This window comes from Falco peregrinus, chromosome 13, assembly GCF_023634155.1.
Source record: "Falco peregrinus isolate bFalPer1 chromosome 13, bFalPer1.pri, whole genome shotgun sequence".
Classification (NCBI taxonomy): domain Eukaryota; kingdom Metazoa; phylum Chordata; class Aves; order Falconiformes; family Falconidae; genus Falco; species Falco peregrinus.
The window spans coordinates 9,384,561-9,407,049 of record NC_073733.1 but is presented as its reverse complement, the minus strand read 5'-3'; the positions used below and the strand labels follow the sequence as shown (position 1 = coordinate 9,407,049).

At 45.0% G+C, this 22,489-nt stretch overlaps 2 protein-coding genes across 2 annotated transcripts in view; both read left to right on the top strand.

Annotated features, from left to right (window-relative positions):
• Nucleotides 1–340: 340 nt before the first annotated feature.
• On the top strand, nucleotides 341–5,990 carry VMA21 (vacuolar ATPase assembly factor VMA21). Its single transcript, XM_055818176.1, has 3 exons — nucleotides 341–493; nucleotides 2,420–2,529; nucleotides 4,009–5,990. Exons 1-3 carry the CDS (start codon nucleotides 438–440, stop codon nucleotides 4,149–4,151), a joined length of 309 nt encoding a protein of 102 aa, XP_055674151.1. The 5' UTR covers nucleotides 341–437; the 3' UTR covers nucleotides 4,152–5,990.
• Nucleotides 5,991–20,452: 14,462 nt separating this feature from the next.
• PASD1 (PAS domain containing repressor 1) overlaps nucleotides 20,453–22,489 on the top strand; it is a 113,142-nt gene continuing 111,105 nt past the window's right edge. The window contains exon 1 of the mRNA XM_055817808.1: nucleotides 20,453–20,724. The gene's annotated coding sequence lies outside the window, so the exon portion shown is untranslated. The remainder of the gene's footprint in view (nucleotides 20,725–22,489) is intronic.

The window sequence follows — 22,489 nt, the reverse complement described above, 5'->3', positions numbered from 1 at the left end:
TGGTGAGTTCATCAAAACTCAATTACTTTTTTTTTTCTTTTTTTCTCTGAGTCCACGGCCATTTGGTGGAAAGCCTTGCCCTTCATCCAACACATCCAAGCCGTTTCACCATGCACAGCCACTTCCCACCTCCCTCGAGGGAAGCACCCCTAAGCGGCACAGACTGTGCTGCTGTCCCAAGCGCACGGCGAGCGTGCACAGGATCGTTTCCCTGTACAGAGGCAAAGCCGTCCCGGCACAACGGACGCCACGCCAGCAGCCCAGGCCGGCGGGCCATGCCCTCCCCCCCGCTCCCTGCCCGCCCTCAGGCCTGCCCGCCGGGGCCCCGCGGTTGCCATGGCGACGGCGCCGCCGCGCGCTGCGCATGCGCCCGCCTCGGCGGACTTCCGGCAGCCAGGCGCTTCCGTGGAGCGGGGCGCGGAGGAGCGGCGGCGGCGATGGAGCGGTACGGCGAGGCGCCGCTGAGCGCGGTTCCTGTGGCAGACTTCAGGCAGTAAGGCCCGGGCAGGGGCTGGCCCTGGCGGCGGGAGGGACAGGCACCCTTTGGGGTGGCAGGGCCCGCCGGCGGGGGGGGACAGGCGCTCTGCGGGGTCGCAGGGCCTGGCGGCAGGCCGCAGCCTGTGCGGGGGAAGGGGTGTCTGCTACGCCGCGGCGGGGGGGGGCGGGCTGCTCCCGGTACCGCCGGCCCGGGGGGGGCGGGCTGCAGCCCCCGGGGAAGGGTGCTTGCCTGTCCCGCAGCGTTGGTGAGACGGGGAGCGGCAGCTGGGGCCAGGAGGAGCCAGAGCGGGTGGGGTGGGCCCCGGCAAACGGGCCCCGGCAAACGGGCGGGGTGGGCCCCCGGGTTTGCCGGGGCCGTGCTGTATATCCCGAGGCCGCCAAAACCCTAGCGCGGAGCCTGGCCTGCAGTTAAAAGCTGTGCGGTAAGGCTGGGGTTATACCGGAACGTTTGGGTTCGCTGTGTAGGGAAGTGATGAAAATATGTCAGTGTAAGAAAAATATTTGGCAACAGTGGAGTTTTTTACTTTGGTAATAAGCTGTAGGTCATCTTGTGCTTCTCTGGGTAGGTGTTAAGTAGAGAATAGTTTCTAATTTCCATAGGGGAAGTTTGAATGGAGTTATGCTTTCCACCTTGACGGACCTTGAGGCAAACTGGAATAAAGGAAAAGATTCCAAATGGCTTTTTTAAGCTGCTTAACATGCTACCTATATGTATGGCAGTACATGATCAGCAAAAAGTGCTGTTAGCTTTTGTATAAAAGCTGTGCATGACTGCAGTGTCACTGTCTTTTGATGATTGTCAGGATGAGGTTATTCCCCCCCTCCGCCTTATTTTTCCAAAGAAGCATCAACGATAAAATGTGATTTCAAGTAATATGCTTTGGCACAAGGATGTTTTGATAAAAACTTTTTGGAACTACTTATATGAAAATTGCTGTGGACGTGTCAGGGAGTTTTAAGAGTTACATATCCCTGACTTGAATTGGTTTTTTATGCATATTTATGTTTCAAAGCCTTCAGGACACATGCCATTGAGTCTGGTAGCCTGTGAAAGTCAGAAGGGTATTACTTGGCTTACATGTTTACTTCAGCATAAAATAATGTAGGCAGCCAAGAAGAGTGAGTGAAAACTGGTGGAAACGCACACAAAAACAAGCTGTTTGTGGTGTTTTGTAGATACAAAACCTGTTCTAGGAGATCGAGTTCAAGGAGACCTCACCCAAGTACATAATCCTTCGTTATGATTCTCTTCCTCAAGGTCTTCTAGGTTTAGGACTGTGAAGGCAAAAAAAGTTACTAGTGTTTTGGTGTATTGGCTCCATGTTCTTATTATTGCTACAGTTACTCCAGCTTTCTTTGTGGAAACAGAAATTATGTTAAATACAGGAACAATACCTAATAAAAAGGAACTTAACTTAACTTAAAAGGAATAGTAAGCTGTTAACTCATTCTGTGTACTTCCCTTTGTATCCTGGCCTGTAGGATTGGTCATTTTCCTAGACTTGCAGTTATTTTTTCCAAGGGAACTTGGCAAGTTTTAGTGCAGAATACTGTCATATGACAAGTGCATGCGTATCTAATATTAGATATTTAATAATTATGTAATAATACACAGACAAACATATTAATGTAAAGCCCCTACGTTGCTCAATCTTTGCAAAGTTCTAAGAGGGAAAAATGTAAGGACTATTTTTAATCTTGTTTATGAGCTTTGACTGGCAGAATCATTAAATTGTTTTGAGTACTCTGATTTTTCTGTTGTAGCCAACAAATGCATACTCCAAGTCTTTATTGCTTCCAAATGATATTTGTACTCAATTCTTGAAAAGTAATTGGCTTCTGTTTGGGATGAATTTTTATCCTGTTTCAGGTATATATATTGTGACATTCTTCTGTGTGTAATTTTTCTTATTTATTTCAGAAATGAGGGTTCATTAACATCAACTTTAAGAACACTTCTATTCTTCACAGCTCTAATGATTACATTACCTGTTGGGCTATATTTTTCATCAAAGGCTTATATATTTGAAGGTAATTCTGTTTCTGCCAATTAGCGTTGCCATTACAAAAAAGAGGAAAAGTGCAATCCTCTAATAGCATCTTTGTTCTCCTTCCTGTTTTGAATATTTGTTTCCTTATGCAGACTAAAGGCCTTCTAATGTCTAATTAGAACAGAAAATTATATAAACGGTTGCTGCATCCTTCCCAGCATTGTGATCTACAATCTAATACTTTGTTATACCAGTGGTGTGTAGTTCACAGATGCGTGGTTCCCCATACCTAAAGGGTACCTAACACCATCCTGCAGCAGTCTTTTATCAGAATCATCAGGGATATGTTTTCTGCAGGTGTTGAAAATTACTTGTGGATCCAAGACAGACTAGTGTTTACTGGATTGGGGGGTTTTTTTTGCTTTTAAAAACACACTTACAAATGCAGGTATAAGTCAGTTGAATCATATACCCAGTTTCACGTACTGAATGTGGTTGCTTGTAGAACTTTCTATTAATTTTTAAAATGAGAGAGAGAGACTTTAGCTGTTTGTTTGGAGCGGTTCTATCAAACTGCTACCAACCAGCCACGTTCTAGCCTTGATACTAGAAGGCTTTAATAACTTTTCTCCTGTGGTATTAGCATCTCCTTCAAAAGCAGGAAGGAGGAAGGAACAAAGCAGCTGCTTTAAGGAGCAGTTTGTGAATATGCAATTGAGTTGTTCCAAGACAATTCTCCTTTGGTGTGAACTGCTGTATGTAGTTCTGAAGGCTGAAACTGAAACTTGTTAAGTAACTTTGAAGATCCTTTCTAGCATGCTTGGTTTTTTTCTTCTTCCTGAGGCATAGCAAGCTGAGCTTTAACTTTGCTATGTCAGTTAATGGCAAGATCTGTCAGCACTGATAGGACTGGGTCTCTGTTTGGAGGGTGTTGGTTTTTTTGGTGTGGTGTGATGCGTGGTTTTTTGTTTGGTTAGTTTTGAGTTTTTTTTTTAAATTAAGAGAATTGATATTTTGGTATTTCATCTTATGGTATTTGAAAGCTTATTTCATGTGAGATGCATTCATGTATCTTAACTAGTGAGGAATTACTGTTTTACAGTCTAAATATAGAAGGTAGTTGTCCTCTAATTGTATTTGTACTGCTGTATTCTGTTCAATTGGCAAGCAAATGAAATAATTATTCTCCCCTGCCCATCTTCCTGCCCCACAAAAAAAGCACGTAGAGTTTTATTTGGTGCTGGAACATAGTAAGAGAAAAAGGGAATGTTACACAACTCTAAGCTGTTGACATCAAAACCAGGGCATTCTGTCTAAAATATTGAATAATCGCCGTGCTGCTCTGTTCCAGAAAGTTTTGAGGTCTGGAATTATCATGGTGAATTCTTTCCTAGGAGTCTTTCTGAGCTCAGTCTTTTGATACAGGAGTAAACCGTAACTTTGGTTGTTAGGAAGAATTGTGATTTGTTGTTCCAGTGTTTCCAGTAACTAATATTCTGTACTTTCTTTATTTTCTCAGGTACCTTAGGAATGTCCGACAGAGACAGCTATTTTTACGCTGCCATAGTTGCGGTAGTTACTGTCCATGTGGTACTTGCTCTCTTTGTCTACGTAGCGTGGAATGAGGGTTCTCGACAGTGGAGGGAAGGCAAACAGGACTAGAACGGAGATCGTCGTCTTCTGATGCCTACAGACTGTAAACCAAATTTTTTTGAGCTGAAGGAAAAACATTCTTCCAAATGTGTAATACACCTGTACAAAGATAAGGCTGATGCCTCAACTCTAGTTAGAATAAGACTTGTACTCATCTTGAATGTGTGCCTGTGTTTTCTCTAGTGCTGATGGAAGTTGTTCTTTAGGCAGCCTCTACTAAGTCGAGCTGGGGAGGTCTTCACCTGCAATTAGAATAAAATAATTACCTGTTTTTTAATAAATCCTGTAGCTATTTTTGCCGTTCCTAGTATTTTTCTGACTTGCTCTGAAAATAATACTGGCCCAAAGCAAGCATTACATTTTCAAGTAATAGAATTGCTAGTTAATCATATGGTGTGTGATCTGCCTTGGGTCACCTGAGGCCAGCTGCCCTGGCTGTGCCCCCTCCCCACTAATTGTGCCTCCCCAGCCCACTCGATGCGGGGGAGTGGAGTGAGGAGCAGAAAAGGCCTTGGCTCTGTGCCAGGCCTGCTCAGCAATAACAGAAACATCTCTGCATGTATAAGCACTGTTTTCAGCACAAATCCAAACCATAGCCCCATACAAGCTACTACGAAGAAAACAAACTTTATCCCAGCCAAAACCAGCACAGTGGGACAGGCATAATAATGTATTTCTGAGTTTAGGAGTAATTGCAAAACCAGAATCGGTTAGAAACTCAGGTGATGTCTTTCTAATGTGAAATACAAAAGTTTGGGTGTGTTTTTTTTTTAATTTTCAAATCTAATTCTTTATTGCAGTGTAAAAATGCAATCTTTCATTTCCTTTTGGGAGGACTATCGTATTGCTGCATTGCTTATCCTTCCAGTCTTCTGCAGTTGATCTTGGTGATGCGAAGGAAATGGCATAGCGCATTTTTTTACAAGCCTTTACGTTTATGTCTCCATGATAATTGCTGAAGGATGTAGTTGTGTTTCCTGTGTTAAAGTCGTATCAGTAACAGCTATAAGCCACCCTAATGGCTAGTAGAGGAACAAGCAAAAGAAAACAAGCTGTAGTTTTCTGCAGATGTTGTCCTTTATGAAGCAGAACACAAGAGTGATCATATGGCTTCTTGTTTTTCTTCATAAATACTAACTTGTACACTGTGAAATGATACAGTATGTTGTTTTCTTTTTCCCTTGGTTATGTGTGGCAACTTTCTGTAGTCAAACCACAGTGAGAGTTTTGTGCTGTAGGATAACAGGAATTTCATTTCACTGTTTTGCTGTTGTTAGCAAACTTTTTATTCTGTAGATAAAACCTGTTTTCCCAAGGTTTCAGCAATGCATAGAACTTTCCTAATGCTGATGATTGCTGTTAAGCTGTTGTGCTTGAGGTTGTTCTGTTAACTTGAGTTTTCCTGTTTGTTGTACGAGTTGAGCCTTTTTTTGGAAATGTTTTCCTTAATATAGGGCTTGGAATGGTTTTGCTACTACGTTGGTTCATGGTAATACTTATGCTTAAATAAGACAAAAATCAGTTTTCCATGCCCAGTGGCTGAATAATGTGTTCCCAGGTCTCATTCCTTTTGCCTTCACCCCGGTTCCAGGTGTGCGCAAACACATACTGTGTCACACTGATGCAAATCCCTTTTTATGTTTTGTTTCTGAAATGACAGCTTTCCTCATCTGGAAGCCCCTAGTCAGGTTTCTGCCTGCAAACTGGAGGACGGTCTCATAGTACTTGAAATACAACTTTAGTTTATATACTTTGGCATATTGGCTTGCTGTTCTCCAGTATATGAACTGTACATTGTAGAACTGCGTTTTAATAAAGAACTACCCTGCAATACAATCCCGTAAACAAGCAAGTGTGCTGAACAGTTTTTGAATAATGTCTTTAATACTGCTCATGTATAGTACAACTTTAGAACAAATAGATCAGCTGTAGCGCTGTTCAGTAGCTTTTTTTTTTTTTTGTCTCCATTTATAGTGGAGCATGAACGGGAACATAGCTGTTGTGCTTTACTAGAGTGTCTTTTGCTATATGTGTTTTGTTTCATGTATCAGAATCCCTAGATACTAAGTAGATTTCCTAGGAAACAACAGGAAAATAACTGCTTAATATAATTGTTTAGTTACCAAAATCTGAAAACTTTGACCTGTGCTCCAAGTATCGATACTATAATATCCCAGCAACTGGAGTTAACAAGCTGAGCATTAATCCATCCATTGGAAGGTCATCTTTGATGGTAATGCTTTGATCTGCAACATCCTCCTTGAGGAAAGAGGCACTGTGTGAGTATCTGCATAGTAACAGCCATGTGCTGAGGTTTATGTTGCCTGTGCTTGGGACTTGAAACAACTGCTGAGGTAAATGGTGCAATGAAAACAGTCAAGCGGGGCATTACACCGTGACTGGGGAGTTCGGAGAACAGATACTGCAGCCCTACGAGGTAGGAGGTACCGGGAGTAGATACCCTACTGGGACTCCTGTTGTGCCTTACCACTGCTGGGATTTACTGTATTTCAAGAGCTTTGTTGTGGTCTCTGTAAGTTGAGTGTTTCCTTTCATGTATCTAGTGTTCCTGTTAATGTCAAAGTTAATTTTCATGGCAGTTTTTAATTGTTTAATGATCGCTGTAAGTCCTCCAGAGTTTAATGCTGTACTGCACTGGGTTTGCATGGAAGGCTTTGGTTGCGGGGTGCTGCGGGGTGGCTCTGTTGGAAGATGCCAGAACCATCCCCCATGTCTGATAAAGCCGATGCCAATCAGCTCCAAGATGGACCAACTGCTGGCCAACACCCTCTGGGATAACATATTTAAGAAGGTGGAAAAAATGCTGCTCAACAGCATCAGTGAGAGGAATGAGAATGTGTGAGAGACTCCGTGGACACCAAGGTCAGTGAAGGATGGGGAGGAGATGCTCCAGGCACCGGGGCAGAGATTCCCTGGCAGCCTGTGGTGAAGCCCTTGGTGAGGCAGGCTGTGCCCCCAGCCCGTGGAGGTTAACGGTGGAGCACTCTGGTCCCTGCCAGTGGTGGGCTCTCACGCTAGAGCTGAAGCTCTGCACCCTGTGGAAGGGACCCGTGTTGGAGAAGTTCATGGAGAGCTGTCTCCTGTGGGAGGGACCCCACACTGGAGCAGGGGAAGAGTGTGAGGAGCCTCCTGCGGAGGAGGAAGAAGCAGCAGAGACAAGGTGTGATGAACTGACGCAGCCCCCACTCCCCGTTCCCCTGCACCACTGGGTGGAGGAGGTAGGGAACTCAGGAGGGAAGTTTGAGCCTGGGAAGAAGGGAGGGGTGCGGGGAAAGCGCTTTAAGATATGGGTTTATTTCTCATTACCCTACTCTGATTTGATTGGTAATAAACTAATTGCCCCAAGTCAAGTCTGTTTTGTCCATGATGGTAATTGGTGAGTGGTGTCTCCCTGCCCTTACCTCAATCCATGAGCTTTTTGTTATGTTCTCTCCCCTGTCCAGCTGAGGAGGGGAGTGAGAGAGTGGCTTTGGTGGGCATGTGGCATCCAGCCAGGGTCAACCCACCACATGTAAAAATACAGAAACTGATAAAAGTTGTGGGAAAGATCAATATTGTTGCTTTGGTTTATATTTTCTATAAAATGATGGTGTGACATTTTTAATGGTGTAGTACCTTGAAGTGGTACTATACCTTTGTTCATTTTATTACTAGGAATGGATTTGAGATGACTGTTGTTAAAAAGACAAAGTTGGGAAAACATTGTCTGCATAAGCCATTCAGTACTTCAAAACTGCCTCTCAGCGGTGTCATGTGTTTGTGTAGGTTGATAATTGGGCAGTTTAACTAAAGAAAGCGATTGTATCTAGCTGTGACCAAATACCTTGAGACTGAGATTGTAGCAGAGATTTTCTGGAATGTTTTCTGAGACTATAGTGAAGGCAGTGGGGGCAATTGAGGAAGCAGAGAATCAAATCCATCAGTGGTGACTTCTCAAAATTAGTTTATTTTTTTCCTGTATTTCTTACCATCTTTTTGTAAATGCCTGCAGAACGTTGTGGTGGGTACCCAGTCTGTGGAAGTATGCAGGTAATCGGCTTTGGTTTGTGGATAGGGATGCCCGGTTTAATGCATATATTAACTGCTAGCACAGTGCAGGAGGTCCCCAGAGAAAATGGTGGTGTTGGTGATCAGGCTGTTAGCGGGAATTTTGTCATACTCCTAACACTGATTAGTGTACATGAACTTTAAACAGTCTTTACAGTATATTTGAAATAGAACGTTACCTACATGTGTGTTGCTATGCAAGAGGGGACCTGGTAATAACTCTCATTTAACATTAAAATACAAACAACCCCCCCACACACACACAAATCCAAACCAGCCAAACCCCCACAAAACCCCCGACCTCCTGCATGATTTTCCCAGTGGTGGTTGTTGGACACTGTCAAACTGGTACAAGTTAAAGGGTCTAGTTTTGCCACACTGCTAACGCAGCATGACAAACTAGAGGGCAGGCTTTTCTGCTCGATTCCCGTGATGGGAGAGGGGAAGTTGCGTTGACTGAAAAATTATGTTCTCACTTAATGCATTGGTGAACAGTAAATGTTCGATTTGATTTCAGTTTTGACAGTTTTTAGACTGCTGGGCAGTTATTGTGGTTAAATAAATTGTGCTTAGGCTTCGGATAGCCCACGTAATGGGACAGGGCGTGCTCAAAGCCTGCGGGCAGGGGTACTGGTGGTGATAGTTCAGATGAGCAAGAGACGGGACAGGGGAGGGCCCATAAAATAGTGAACTAAGCCACACATGTATTGTTAAAAAATAATACGGGTATGACTGAAACGCGGGTAGGCTGCAGCCCATGGGACAAGAGGAGGAAGGAGCCTGCTGACGCAACGGAGTGACTCGGGGAGGTGGGGTGGAGAACGGGGTAGGGTGAGGACTGGAATGTGCTGGCACAGCTTTGTTTGTGACTGAGGCACTATGTTCTTGTTCGTGAGTGTTTATTCCACTGTTCTCCAGGGGATTATGCAGAGCCATTGATCTGAAATATTAAATGTAAATCATACAAGATAGCAAGCCGATTCCATTTTTAACTTCCAGTTGAAGTCGTTCATAGGTTGGCAGCTTTGCAGCATGTGATCTGGGGCGCATTTATTCAGTTTTGACTTGTACAAACTAGCGTTGTTCCTGGCTCAGAGTCATTTCTTAGGGCAAGGTCAAGCCCTTGGAGTGTAAATACTTCTTTAAAAGTACCAACAAGCAACGGCCACTCTGATGTTTCATGCTCTAATCCACTGTCAGTTTAAGGGAATTACACAAGCTTCAAGTTCAGAGGAAACAGTGCTTGCTGTTCCCCTGCCGGGGAGGGTCTCCTGTGCTGGAGTGGGGTGTTCGGGGCCCCCACAGCCATTCTCTTATCTGAAGACACGCTAACGTCTGAATTTCTGAGGTGGTAGAATACAGCTTGTTAGGAGGACTGAATCACGATGTTGTATAACAATGCTGAGGTATAATTTAAGTCAAGAGATGGAGGTAAACTCTCAGGGCTTGAGTTCCATTTGAACCTAAAATGGTAAGAAAGATGATGTGGGAAGTGATTGGGGATTTCTGTAGAAAGCAGCTTTTGTAGGTGCTGGTCTCCCCGTTTGCATTCTGAAACCAAGAGGCAGAGCCAGCGGTGGTTGTGTTTCCAAAGGCAGGGATACTGGGAAGCTTTGGAGTGAAGGATGACCAGGGAGAAGAGCTTGGGAAGTTGAACAGTTAACGTGGCGACTGTCCAGCTGAATGCTTGGGGCTGAGTTCTCCTGGTGCTGGTTTTGCTGTCACATTTCACCACCCCCTTTGTCCTGCCGGCTCTGCATGGCATGTCCTTGCCAAGGTGATTCCAGGTGGGTGCTCAGTGTTTGTAGGAGGGATCGGGTGCTTATTGCAACTGTGCTTTTACAATAGTGCAGACTATTTGTAGGGCTGGAAAAAGCCTGTTAATGCTTACAGTTGGCACATGACACAGCATGGTTTGTTTTGGTGTAAATGGCCCAGGGCATAGGCATAGGGGGTGTGTTATTAATTAAAACTGTTTTTAATTGAAGGATGATTGATGAGTGAGAGTAGTCAGAGAACAAAAGCTGCTGTGGGTGCTGGCCCGTGCTGTGGGCACCACTGAGGAGCTGTTTAATACATTTGCATTTTTCATCCTCAAGTTCCATGGTGTCTCTTAACTGGCTTGACTCATTAGTACAGCTCTGCTGATGTTGGAGATCAGCTGGAAGGACCAAAGTTTATCTCCATAGCTGGAATGGTTCATACAGCTTATTTCAGAGGAATGAGTCTGTGTAGGTAGTTTTGTGTCTGATAGAGAAGATAGAAGAACCCACTTTGCTCTCAAACCTTACCGCAGTTTGAGCCCTTTCCTAGAAGAATTCCTATAGAATTAGCAAACGTTGGATGATTCTGAACTTGAAGCGTTACGATAGAGCAGTTTGCTTTAGAATCTGGTGTAGTCTTCAATACAGCATTTTTTTTTCCTCCCAGTGTGACATATGCCCTCGCCAAAAAATCCAAACCAAAGGTGATTCTGATGATTTGGGTGTTCAAACTGTTTTGATGGCTTGTTTTGTTAGGTGCGTCTAGCTGTGTTTCGATGCACAGTGGCTGTAGCTCATCATCTGCAAGTTTAGCCCAGCGTCCCTGAGACTTGTTGGGTGGATGTGAAATTCTGTGCCCTGTGTTTAATAGGAGGGTCCTCTGCCTTAATGCTTAGTGGCTCCAACAGGGTTATTAGAAAAAAATCTTGTATAGTAGCTGCTTCATAGCTCCCACTTTTACTAAGTGAAAACTGGATCTTTACTTGGGTTTTGTATTTGAAATAAATAATGGCACCTCTCTTCATGGTAATGAGTAATCTGTTACATTAAGCCGGTTCCTTTATTTCTGGCTGGCATTTATTTCTAACCCATTATACTTTTGCAAGCAACAGCAAGTTCCTCACTCTTCTTAGCACTTCTCCCTCTTTACCTCTCCTAGCTGTTTGTCAAGTGCTTTTGTTGGGACCAAATATTTTCTATAGTGTGACATCTGTTGTGATCCCTAATTAAGATTACATTGAGCTTTGTGGGAAGAGATGATGGTTTTATACCACTTGGTGGGGATTGTGCTTTCCTGTCCATGAATTTTCAGGTTTAGTGCTATCAGCTCTGATGTTTGAGGCATAAAAACAGTAAAGCTAAGGAAAAAACTTTCCAATATTATAAACCGTTCTTAATCAAATAGCTATTTGTCAAGGGCTTCAGGAGGACTAATTAACACTAAAATAATAGTACATTTCTGTGTTGTCATATTCAAAACAATCCCACTCTGTGCTCAAATGTAGTTTTATTTTAGTATATTACAACACTTAAGAACATTTAAGTACACTAAGTAGCATTGTCAGTATGATCCAGGCTGCGTTCACTTTTCCAGCTCTGAAAGAAAACTCCATTAAGCCTTTTAGTAAGGAAATCTTAGAGAGCACCTGGGAATGTGATGCAGCTCTTAAGCCTGCCCATGCCAAAAAGCCACGCTTGCATTGTATCAAGCTTATGCAAGGGATTAATTTGGAAGCACAGCTGAGTGGCTTGTAAACTTTCTCCCTCAGATCAGCTATGCTGTAGCTGCATGGTCCACATTGCAATTCGATGGGATAGACAACTTTTGTGTGCTTTTAATGGACTTTGCTGAAAGAATGAACAGGTGATTCTGCACAGCACCAGAACTAATTTGCAACAATTTTATTCGGGTAAAGATGGAGCAATGCAGTAACGTGGCTGATTACGTAAGCACAAGGTCAGTTGATCATATCTGTATGTGAACTCTTTGACCAGTAAAACAGTCACAGTAATTTATTTTTTCTTGTCTCCTTGAATTCTGCCAAAGTTTTCTCTCCGTTCAAACTCAGCAGTTTGCTCAGCCTCAAAGATTACTGTACAGATTGAGTGACCGGTGAGATGAGCTGCTGTTTTTGTGGAAGCCAGTGTGCTCCAGACTCCTGTGACGAACTTGTGAAGCTTTGCATCATAAGGCAAGACCCCTTGCCTGTGATGCTGGCTTCTGCAGAATTAACAAGAGCTGGTCCCAAATCCAATAACAATATGAAATGCAGAGAATGAGGTATTGGAGGTAAATGTGTCAGGGGTACTGTGATATGGATGGATACAAAGAGTTATCCATCAGTAGCAGGATGCTGACTGACTCTTTTTCTCATGTGCGTTCCTAGCACTGGGAAATCAGTATAAAGCCATCATCCTGCTTTGATGAAAAAAGAAATCATCATTTACTCTTAACAGTCTTTGAATAGCACAGTCCGTTTACTTAGTATTTCCCCACAAAAAAATTGCACATAAACTAGGCTTTTGAGACTGTACCAATGTAAGCTACTTATTCTTTAGCCACAAAAAGGAGCTTTTGGATAGAACTCCGGTGTTGGTGTTGATGGCTTTTCCTCCTCCAGAATACCCTGCATACTCCTTTTGTGCAAAAAAAAAAAAAAAGGGGGGGGGGGGGGGGGCGGGCGTTTAATATCACAGAATACTATGTGTGGCAGCATGCACAGGTTCATTGTGTTGCAGTGGAGTATTTAACCTTCCTACAGATTGTACCACTTACGTATCCAGATACCGCCCTCTGTAGTGCTTGCCTTTTGGTGTTCTGTCTGCTCGTCACTGCAGCAATACCCAAAGCACAAGGTAGGATCCTGGGGCACTAGATCCTTGTGAACGCACGGCGAGAGTCGATCGCTGTCCTGAAGTCGTCACCATATATAACTAGATAGGTCTGGCTAAACGGGTGTTTGGAAACAAACTCAGCAAATGTGTCCAAGTGGAAGTGGAGAGGTATGTGTGGTTAGTACGTGGTAACTCTTGGGGTCATTGGGCCTGGCCTCTGAGCTATGACTCCATAAAAGAAAAAATAACACATCTTTACTGTATGTGGGTACACTCAGAGAGCCAAAGGGATCTGCTCTGCGTGCTACGGCAGATCACAGGTTTAGAAACGGAGGGAGGGTGGGGGAAAGGACTGGAACTTGAATCTTTTGACCCACTGCTCTGTCAGCAATATCTGCCATTCACCACCATCCATCCAGAGTGGTTTTTTAGGCATTGTTTCTGGTGAGATCTTGAATTGGTGGATACCTGGAATGTCAAGCTATGCAAAATTAGCTAATGTTCTCTTCAAAGTCTGTGCAGCTCACACTAGTGCGTGCTTTCCTTCTTTGTCAGTTCTTATGAGTGCTCCATCAAATTCCTGTTCTGGCAGATCTTTGCCATTGTTGAGCTGGCTTTAGACTTCTCAGGGCTTCTTTCGGGCATCTTTTCTCTGCCTGCTCCTTCCACCTCCTTCTAAAATCTTAAGTAAAAATGATGTTAAAAGGCTAGTTGACACTTGCACACCGCTGGAGGATGATGCTGCATGTGAACTGTGTGATTCCATTATCTTTTCAATAGCGTTAGTGCTGTGGTTTTGTCCTGCTTCACACTTTAAGAGCACATCCCTTCATCTGCCTACAAGATTGAGCAGGGAATGAGTTCAGTGGTCAGGGTGCAGCATATGCATGTAGTGCTAATTTGGGGGAAGAGCTGGCATGAGACTGGAAGAATATGGTGGCGAGTAAATGATAAAGGAGTTAAACCAGTATACAGACCCTAATTTTTCATGTATGCTTTAGGGTATGTGCATATCTTAGTCTTGGCTTGAAGCAGTGTATTGTTGTCTGAAGTACATTCAAGCACAATTAATCTGCATTTGTCTCCCTTTCCCAAAACATTGTGCCATTTGAAATGTTTTATTTTTCTATATTTAAAGAATATTATTTCATAATCTCAAAAGCTATTTTTCTTTTTTTTAGAACAATCGGTTGAAGAGTCTTTATTAATCTTTTTATTATTTAAGCACTTCTATCTGCAATACACAATAGAGGCAAATGAATTTATTTTTTTGAGACAAGCTTGCTTTTTATCCTACAGAAATGATGACTCATGAGATTCATCCAACCCTCATCTGTATTCCTCCCCCAGCTAATAAGTTAAATGTGAGTTTTGTGTTTGTAAAAAGGCAGCCTATGCTTACCTCACCAGGGAGCTTGTTTGAACATCGAGTTCACAAGAGGAAAATTCCATGCCACAGTAAAACTGCATCTCTGGGCATTAAGGAGCTTTGCAAAGTTTGCTCCCTAAGTGAAGAAAACAGCATTAGATTTAATTCATTGCTCACGTTTATAGTGATCTTAGACTGGCGTGCTTGTAACTCTGCATGGTGATGGCAGAAGGCTTGTGGCTCTGACACATGAAGGGACAGCAGAAGGCAGAGACCTGTAATATTTTCTCTTTGGGCCTGTTAATCCCACAGATGGGGAGTATTGGAGTGTAAAAGATGCGACACTGGTCTAGCATAAAAACACCCTCTATTTTCATCCTGACTTAAACAGTCCTGCAAATGGTTGTGCTGGTGTAACTGAGAAGGGAGCGTGGAGGATGGAGGTGCGTGGAGGTCCTGGAAGCTGGTGTTGCTGCTGAAGCCCGGTGCTGTGAGAAGGCACCCTCAGTTGGAGCTGCCTCCCATCTTAATGCAGCCAGGCTTGGTTAATGCTAAAATGGGATATGACCTGGCAGCTCTGCAGGGGGAACGCACCATGAGTTTTAGCTGAGAGGAAGGGAGAGCCTGATCAGTACAATTTGCAGCATAAAAAGTAGCCAATTTCTCTATGAAGCAGTGGATTTTCATGGGGCTTCTTTAACTGAGCAAAGATCTTCTGAGCATCCTGGCTGGCAGATCCTGGTTTAAAGCCTCCCTTGGGGGATGCCTGATAGGGGTGCACAGGAATAAGAGTCTTTCTTGGTGGCTCCCAGCCTACATCTGGCAAAAGTGTTTCACACATAGGATCTGGTTTCTCTGACTCTGCTCTTTCCTCACAAGGTTCTTATAAACCAGGTGACGTGACTGGGGGCTGTATGGAGGCCTCTGTCAGCTGGGGTTAGGGAGAGAGCAGGAGGAACCAGTTGCAGTACGAATCGGTTACTTTGGAGAGCTGGCCTTGAAAATTGGCTGACAGGGGGATGCTGGAGTTGTCCATTTAACCTCAAACTCTTGGGTAAAGAGATACTTGACTTCTGTTACATAGCTGAGCCTGATGCTGATTACGTTCCCTTATAAGGGAATATAATTTCATCCTTTTGTCATGTAAGTGCTGTGTGACCCAGAACAGAGTGGAGCTCCAGAATTGGTATTGCGTAGATGCTGGTCAGTGTCTGGCTGTAGACATGAAGCCGAAACAGTGACATAGGTGTGAATTCTCAGTCTGGACAGTTGTTTTGCCCTGTCTTTCCTTCTGTTAATTATTTGGCAGCTTCACAAAAGCAAGCCCCTTTTTCCCCAAGTACACCTTTGTGGTGAAATCTGGAGAGGTAAAGCAAAAGAAGCAGCTTTGCAGAAAGAAATCCACACTCTGAACATCATTTTTTTTTCCTGTTTGGTCAGTGCACCCTTAATACTGCCTTGCAGATGTTGGGATGGCTGGTACTTAACTAAGAAAACACTGATTTTTCTAGAAACAATAAAAACTCCATGCATAACTATCTCCTCCCTTCACCATTTCCTAGGGCAGGAGGGGACTGGCTCTAATTACAGAGCCTGCAAAATACTCTCCATCAGCCAAAGCTACAAGCCTCTCTCTGTACAACTCCGGCTAAAGCCAGACAGATTCCTCTTAAAAGGGTTTTGGAGATTTTGCAGCACTGCTACTTTCCTGGAACTCTCCACAGCAAGTATGCAGCTGTGAATGGAGTTTTTGTTAGATGAACTTGCAGAAGTGCAAGTGATGGGCTGGGTCATGTATAGCAAAGGGTTAACTTTTATATCCCACAGGATGCGAAACAGAACATAGATCTGCAGGAATAAAGGATGAAGGCAGCCTAGAGCATCAACTTGACTTTTTCCAATGGAGAAAAACACTTTGGGCAGGTGTGGCTTGTGGGAGGAAGAAGAGATTCCACCATGGCAGAAATGGGAAGGTGAACTGTGTGTTGAAGTTCAAAGACTGAAGGCTCTGAAAGGTAATTCATGCTCGTGCCTGTAGGCACCTCTGAAGGGTAATTCAAACTCGGTTAGGATTTTGGCTGCAAGTAAAGTGAACACCAGAAGCTTCGGTGAGACAGTTCTGCTGGAAAGTACGTTGGGCAGCTCTATGAACAGGCAAGAAGTGTCTTCATAGTTTGACAGGTAATATTTAGTTTCTCCCACCCCTTCTCAAGACCACTGCAAGTGGAAAAATATTGTGATTGACTACAGGCTGGTGGGCCAAGAGACATTTTTAACTTTCTCTGACAGTGGCTTTCAGCTGGCTTTGAGCATGGTTTCATGGACACTTCAGCACTAGAACTGGCCGAAGTGCAAGTCAGGTGCAGTTCTTTTGGGTGGATTCCCCTTAGCTCAGTATCAACAGCTTTCCATAATTTGAATTTCACGAGTGATCTGTTGGTTTGATGTAATTCTGTGCATGGACTAAATGTAATATAGCATTCCAAACTCAAAAGTGCAAGGTAAACACATTCCCAATGCAAAAAGCAATCTCTGACTTCCAAACCCTCCTTTATGCTAAAAGTAATTTAAAAGTATACTGTAACAAAGATAGTATCTGCATGCCAAAGAATATCTTATTTTACAGAAAGGTAACTTATGAAATGCATATTTTGAAGTTTGGTGTTCATACAACATAGTATTAGTTTCCTCGTTCATTTGTGTATGTCTGCTCATTAAGCAAGATCTTCACAAAGCGTCGAGGGCTGTTTAAATGCTTTAGGGGTTGAACATTTTTATTACTGGTTGATAATCCTTGTAACATTAAAATACAAATGGGTTAGAGTGTAGTCTGATGGGAAGCATGAAAGTGGTTACTAAACTGCAGGAATAAATGTGCTAGAACCCTAAATAGTATAATAATCCTCTAAGGGGGAATCGCACCCTCGTTCATTTATAATGGTATTGTGATTGGCTTTGTTTTAGTCCAACCTGGAGTCAGTGCCTCCACAAAAATCTCATGCCTTCCAAAATGACATCAAATACGAAAGGAGAAAAACAGTCTTGACAAAACCAGGTCACTACATCAGCAAGAGCAGAGTGGGCTGAGCAGCTCTGCTTCCTAAATCAAAGCCTTGCTGCAGGAGCATTGCTGCACTCCCCGTAGTGCCTCACAAGTGCCGTCCTCAGCAGCGAGGGACCAAAAGGTGTCACAGTAGCAGATAAAGGGCTGAAGGCTTTGGCCAGAGCCCTGGTGCCTCTCTTCTCAGAGCACTGCTGTCCTGGGGTGAGGGTGTGGAGATTCTCCTGGCATCCCTTTGGGCAAAATGGCCTGGTCCCAATTATGCTTTGTAGCCAGCCCCTGCACAAGGTAGGAATGAGGAGGCATTGTGAGTCCTTTGTGCCTGGATCAAGCAAAAATCCCAGCAAGGGAAGTGAGATGTTCTGCCAGCTCTGTGCTTCCAGAAAAGCAAGGGTCCTTTTGTAGTCTTGGCTAGGAGCTCCCAGGCTGGAAGACACTGAGGATCTTCTAAGGCATACATGTCTCTGATTTCTGTGAACCATGAGTAAAATGTACGGGCCTGGAGCCCATCTCAGTGTGCCTACAGAGCAAGGAGCTGTCAAGGAGCCATCGTCTCCCTCTCCTGCCACGTGTCCTGTGCGTCCCTGGAAGAGCTGCCCATCAAGGGACAGAGACGATATGAGTACACGCGCAGAGGCCCACGCAGGCTGCTGTGGGATTGCCATGTGGGCAAAGTAACTCCTTCGTGCCCAGGTCTGCTGTCTGTAACGGCGGGCTGGGAGCCAGAGGGCATTCGCCAACAGCACTCTGCTCCTGGATCCCATGCGACAGCATCCTCCAGCCACTTTTGTAAAGGGCCAGTTAGCGTATGTAGCCAAAGGTGGACAAGGTAATTATGCAGCTGGCAGGGCCAAGTAATTAATACCTAGTTGTACTGTACTGTACATACTGCCTCTTTTACATGTGTTTTGTGCAGAGTGGAAGTGCTGAGGTGTGCTAATTTTGCAAGTTTGCTCTCGTCTGGTGAAGAGGGTGGAAAAAAAACAACCTCCAGGAAGAAGGAAAATGAGTTTCCTGTCTTTTGGGGTGTTGATTAAATAACCCGTAGCGGCAGCAATGGCAAAGTGCCAGGGCTTCTCCTGGGACATGCTTACTGAGGCAGAGATTTGCAGAGGAGAGGGAACCTGGATGCAGGAGGCTCATACAGGTGTCTGTGTTCAAGAGCAGCGTCTGTTCTTGCCAGCAAGCCTCGCTCTGTGTGTTGTTTATGTACTTCATGAAGAAGGGACCTTTACCTGTATCTTTGACCATATGGGTGCAAGGCCAGGGTTTCGGCGTTAGCACGTGAACAGCAGTGACAGCACATGGTCTCTTGCAGGTTTCACTAAAGCCATCCAAGAACGCACCTAGCAGATGCTAAATGGAAGACACATGGCACAAGCTTTGCTCTTTCCATAGGACACCTCAGGCAAGATTTACTGAAAGCAAAGACCTAGTCTCAGGCTGGAAATGTCACGCGGCCCAATCTGTCTCCCAACGCAGCCGCTACAGAGTGCTGCAAGCTGGAGTCCTGGCGTTCCTCCGGCTGCACCTTGTCGGCAGAGGCACCCCGGTTCCCAGCAGAAGGAGCTCACAGGGGGTGGGCGAGCCGCTCAGGGCAGCTGCCACTCCCCACAGCATCCTCCTGAAGCCCTGCAAGCCCTGCAGGGGCATGGAGAGGAGGAATCACCTGGGGTCTGGGTCCCAGGGGGGTTGTGCCTGTACAAAGGGAATGCTGAGCCCTGGCCCTGCGGGTCATCCGGAGGCTCATGTTCAGGGAGGGATGGAGAAACTTACTGTAATAATACTAAGATAGACCTACTTTGGGTTCAAGTGAGTTAGTACCTCAAAATAAATTACTTCTATCAGCTTGGGCTTTTCTGGGTAGGATTTTGAGCAGAACGAGCTAATAATGATTCTGGCGCACTGGGATTTTAAATGGCATTCTTGCTGCTTGGTGTAAACAGAAGGTGATAGCACAGTGTGTGGGAGGTCTTTAATCTTGTACTCTAGATTTACATTTGTAGGATTATAATTTTTTTTTAAGCTTTTTGTTTCATCTTGAGCACTAGCAGAGGCAAGCAACTAACTAAAGGTACATGCAGAGCATTTTAATGTGGCTTTTTCCTAAAATCACCTGAGCAGCCAAGCCCCCTCCAATCACAGCCCCACCCTCCCATCTGCATTTCATAAGGGTATTATCACTGTAATTAATAGGAGTTGTGTAACAGTACCTAATTAAACTCTGATCATATAGTGTAAATTTAACTTGATTATCATTAGCCTCGGTGAACTCTGCAAGAGATTAATCCTGGTGATTCACTCAGCGCAGAAAGCAACAGCGCCAGTTCTGCAGAGGACCCAAATATTAGTGTACAGAAATGCTCTGTGCTCCGGGGTAACCCTGCGAGGTGGTGCTGGGTACCGGCGGTCACACCGGTGTTGGCGAGGGCGTTGCAACTGGAGGCTCCCCATTTCCAAACTGGTTAAAAGCCACTGGGATGCCAGCAGGCTCCTGCAGCGCAGATCTTAATATCACTGAATAAGGAGTCTGTGAGAGGATTATGGCTTATGTAAGAGTTTTATGTCTACAGCCCCTTTGCGTTTGTGGGCTGTGTACCTTGTCCACCAATGATCCGTGGACACCAGGACCTCCTGAATTGAGTACAAGCCATGTTTTGTTTCAGATGAGATTTCAAATACAGGACCTGGCCCCTGTCCTACAAAAGCTGGTGGGGCTTTGTCTGTGGGAACAGAGCAAAGGCATTAATGTTATTTATTTTGATTTCTGCAGATTAAAATGCTGCGTGCTTTGCTTCTGCCTGGTGTGCTAGCATTTTTCACCAAGTAAGCCTTTGGTAAAATAGTCTATTTTTTCTGTATGTAGTCCAAAAGTACAGGGCGTGGGGTTTGTCCTGTCTTTCACTGAGGACATCTGTTTGTTTGCCGCTAATAATAGTTTAATCAATGGGGCTGATTCCTGCATATTCTCCATCTGATGGTAGCTCAGAAGACCCAGATGACGGCAGAAAAAGGTCTGTAGTGTGTCACTTTTTTTTTTTTTTGCTTAATTAAAAGCAAAGAGAAAGTTTTACTCTTGTTTGCATGAATGGTCACATCAAACAGTACAGGAAAATCTAGGCCAAGCTGCTTTCAGCAGGCTAAGGAACATTATACCGTTGCACCGTGTCCTTTCAGACTAGCAATGCCTCTTAATAAACGTCAGGCACCTTTTGAACTTTCTTTGATACTGTTAGCTTTGCTTTTCTCCAGCACCCCAGAGCCCACCTTGCCCCCCCCTCGCTTGCCACGGCGTGGCTGTTAGGAGATGTGTCCGTGCGGGATGGGAAGGAGAGGGATGCGCGTGGGGAAGCGCGGCTGGTGCATCCTCGCTGCCTGCAGAAACGGTGCCGGTTATATAACGTCCTCGCCGGGTAACGAGGTAAAACTCCGTCAACTCTTCTGCAGGAGGTTTCAGAGGGTTTGGGGCTGCTGGCTGGCTCAAGGGTAAGTCAGGGATGTGTGTCTCGGGGGTGTGTGTGGTGTGGCGGGGTGCACACACGTGTTAATGTGTGCGGTGCTGACAAGGGGCTCCAAAATCACAGGCTGAGGTGTGGGTGCAGGCGATGGTACCTCCAGCGAGCACGGCCGCTCTGCGTGGTTAGCATGTTGCCTGAAATGGATTATTTTAGGATATTGCCGCTTTGTGAAACAGCTCTGTAACTTGTTTGTACTGTTTTTCTAGTTTCCTCTAATGCATCCAAAACACTATTAAGTATATGCTGTGCTTAAGCCATCGTGGCTTATTCCCTTAATAGTGGTAATACCACTTTTTGAGAGAAGGCTGTGCTGAGGCAGTGAAATGCTTTATATCTAACAATCATGAAATGTGGACGCTATTCAGAACGTAACTTGCTGGGGTTTGCTGTTGTTCTTTGCACTTGCGGAGTTGTGCCTGTTTGCAGCTCAGCTGGTGTGTTTGCTCGTCTGAGTGCAGATGTTCATGCTGACTGGTGAGTGCATGCTGGATAGCCGCGTCCGTGAGCACCGGACATCAGTGTCTGTTTTGATTTAAGACTGGAGCTATAGATCCGGATGTGCTTGCCACTGTCACAGCAGAGCTACTTCTATGTGTAACGCTCTCGTGGAGCGACTGTCAAATGTGCATCTCAGAGCAGAAAGCAATCTCGGTTTGCAGCAAGATGAACAACAGACAGGATGCCAAGCTTTTTGGGATTGTGTTACGGGGGGTTTTGCTTGCTCTGTGAGTGCTGTATATGCTTAAAGTAAGTGGGAGTTACTGGGGAAACAGAAGGGCTGCAGAGGGGGGCTGTGCATCCGCAGCCCAGTTAGCTGTAAGCTCAGAAGATTCAAACAGCAAGAAACAAAGCCCAAATGAACCTAAATAAGTAAGAGGATCGGAATTATTACAAACGGAAATGTTTGTTCCTGAACAGTCAGGTGCCCAAATGCAAAGCAGCCTCAGGCTGTGGGACTGGCATTGTGAGGGTGAGCATTGTCCTAAAATGAACTGTGCAACAGAAAAATCGCTTGGTATTAGCTACAAGCTCACATTCCCGTGGGCCCATGAATCTCTTGTGCTCAATTTTTAGATTCTTCTTTCTGTTATTCTCTAAAAGGTACTTGATGCCACAATTCCTGTCACTTTGGCTTTTGCATTTGTTCCTGGCAATATTCGGCGGGAATAGGAGGCTGCTGGGGCCTGCGTCCTACTTCATCTTCATTCTCCTGTCACTGCACTTGGGTCTGGTGGCCCCATAGATGCGGCTGGTCCCCAGCTGATTATGTGGCCCTTGCATGAGGAGATGTGTGTAAGCAGAGGGGACTGACCCCGAGGGCAGTGTCTCACTCCAGACTCATGTGAGCTGCATGAGGGCTGGTTGCCAAACATTTTGTATGCTGGGTTTGGGTTGTGGGCAGTCTGATGTGTGGTGGCCACTGCTTTTGCACGTTACCATCACCAGCATGTTGCTGGCTTGTTGCAGAAGTTTTGTGGGGAGCAGATCCCCAATGTTTCAGACCCCCACCCCGGGCACCCCAGGAAGGGTGCAACAGGGCTGGTTGAGGCTGGTGGCGGTGGTGTCCAGGACTTGGACCTCAGGAAGGGAAAGGAGCTAGTGAAATGCCACCTTGGTGGCAAGCATGGCATATAGGCCACCTCCCCTGGTGCAAGGATGGTTCTCCATGCTGCAGGAACTCCTCATTGCTTCAGGAAAGATAGCAGGCAACTGATGATAAGTGGGTGCCACTA

Coding starts and splice junctions, on each gene's coding strand:
- VMA21 (XM_055818176.1), top strand. CDS start 438: ATGGAGCGGTACGGCGAGGCGCCGCTGAGCGCGGTTCCTGTGGCAGAC. Junction 494..2,419: donor CCTGTGGCAGACTTCAGGCA/GTAAGGCCCGGG, acceptor TATTTATTTCAG/AAATGAGGGTTCATTAACAT. Junction 2,530..4,008: donor AAAGGCTTATATATTTGAAG/GTAATTCTGTTT, acceptor TTATTTTCTCAG/GTACCTTAGGAATGTCCGAC.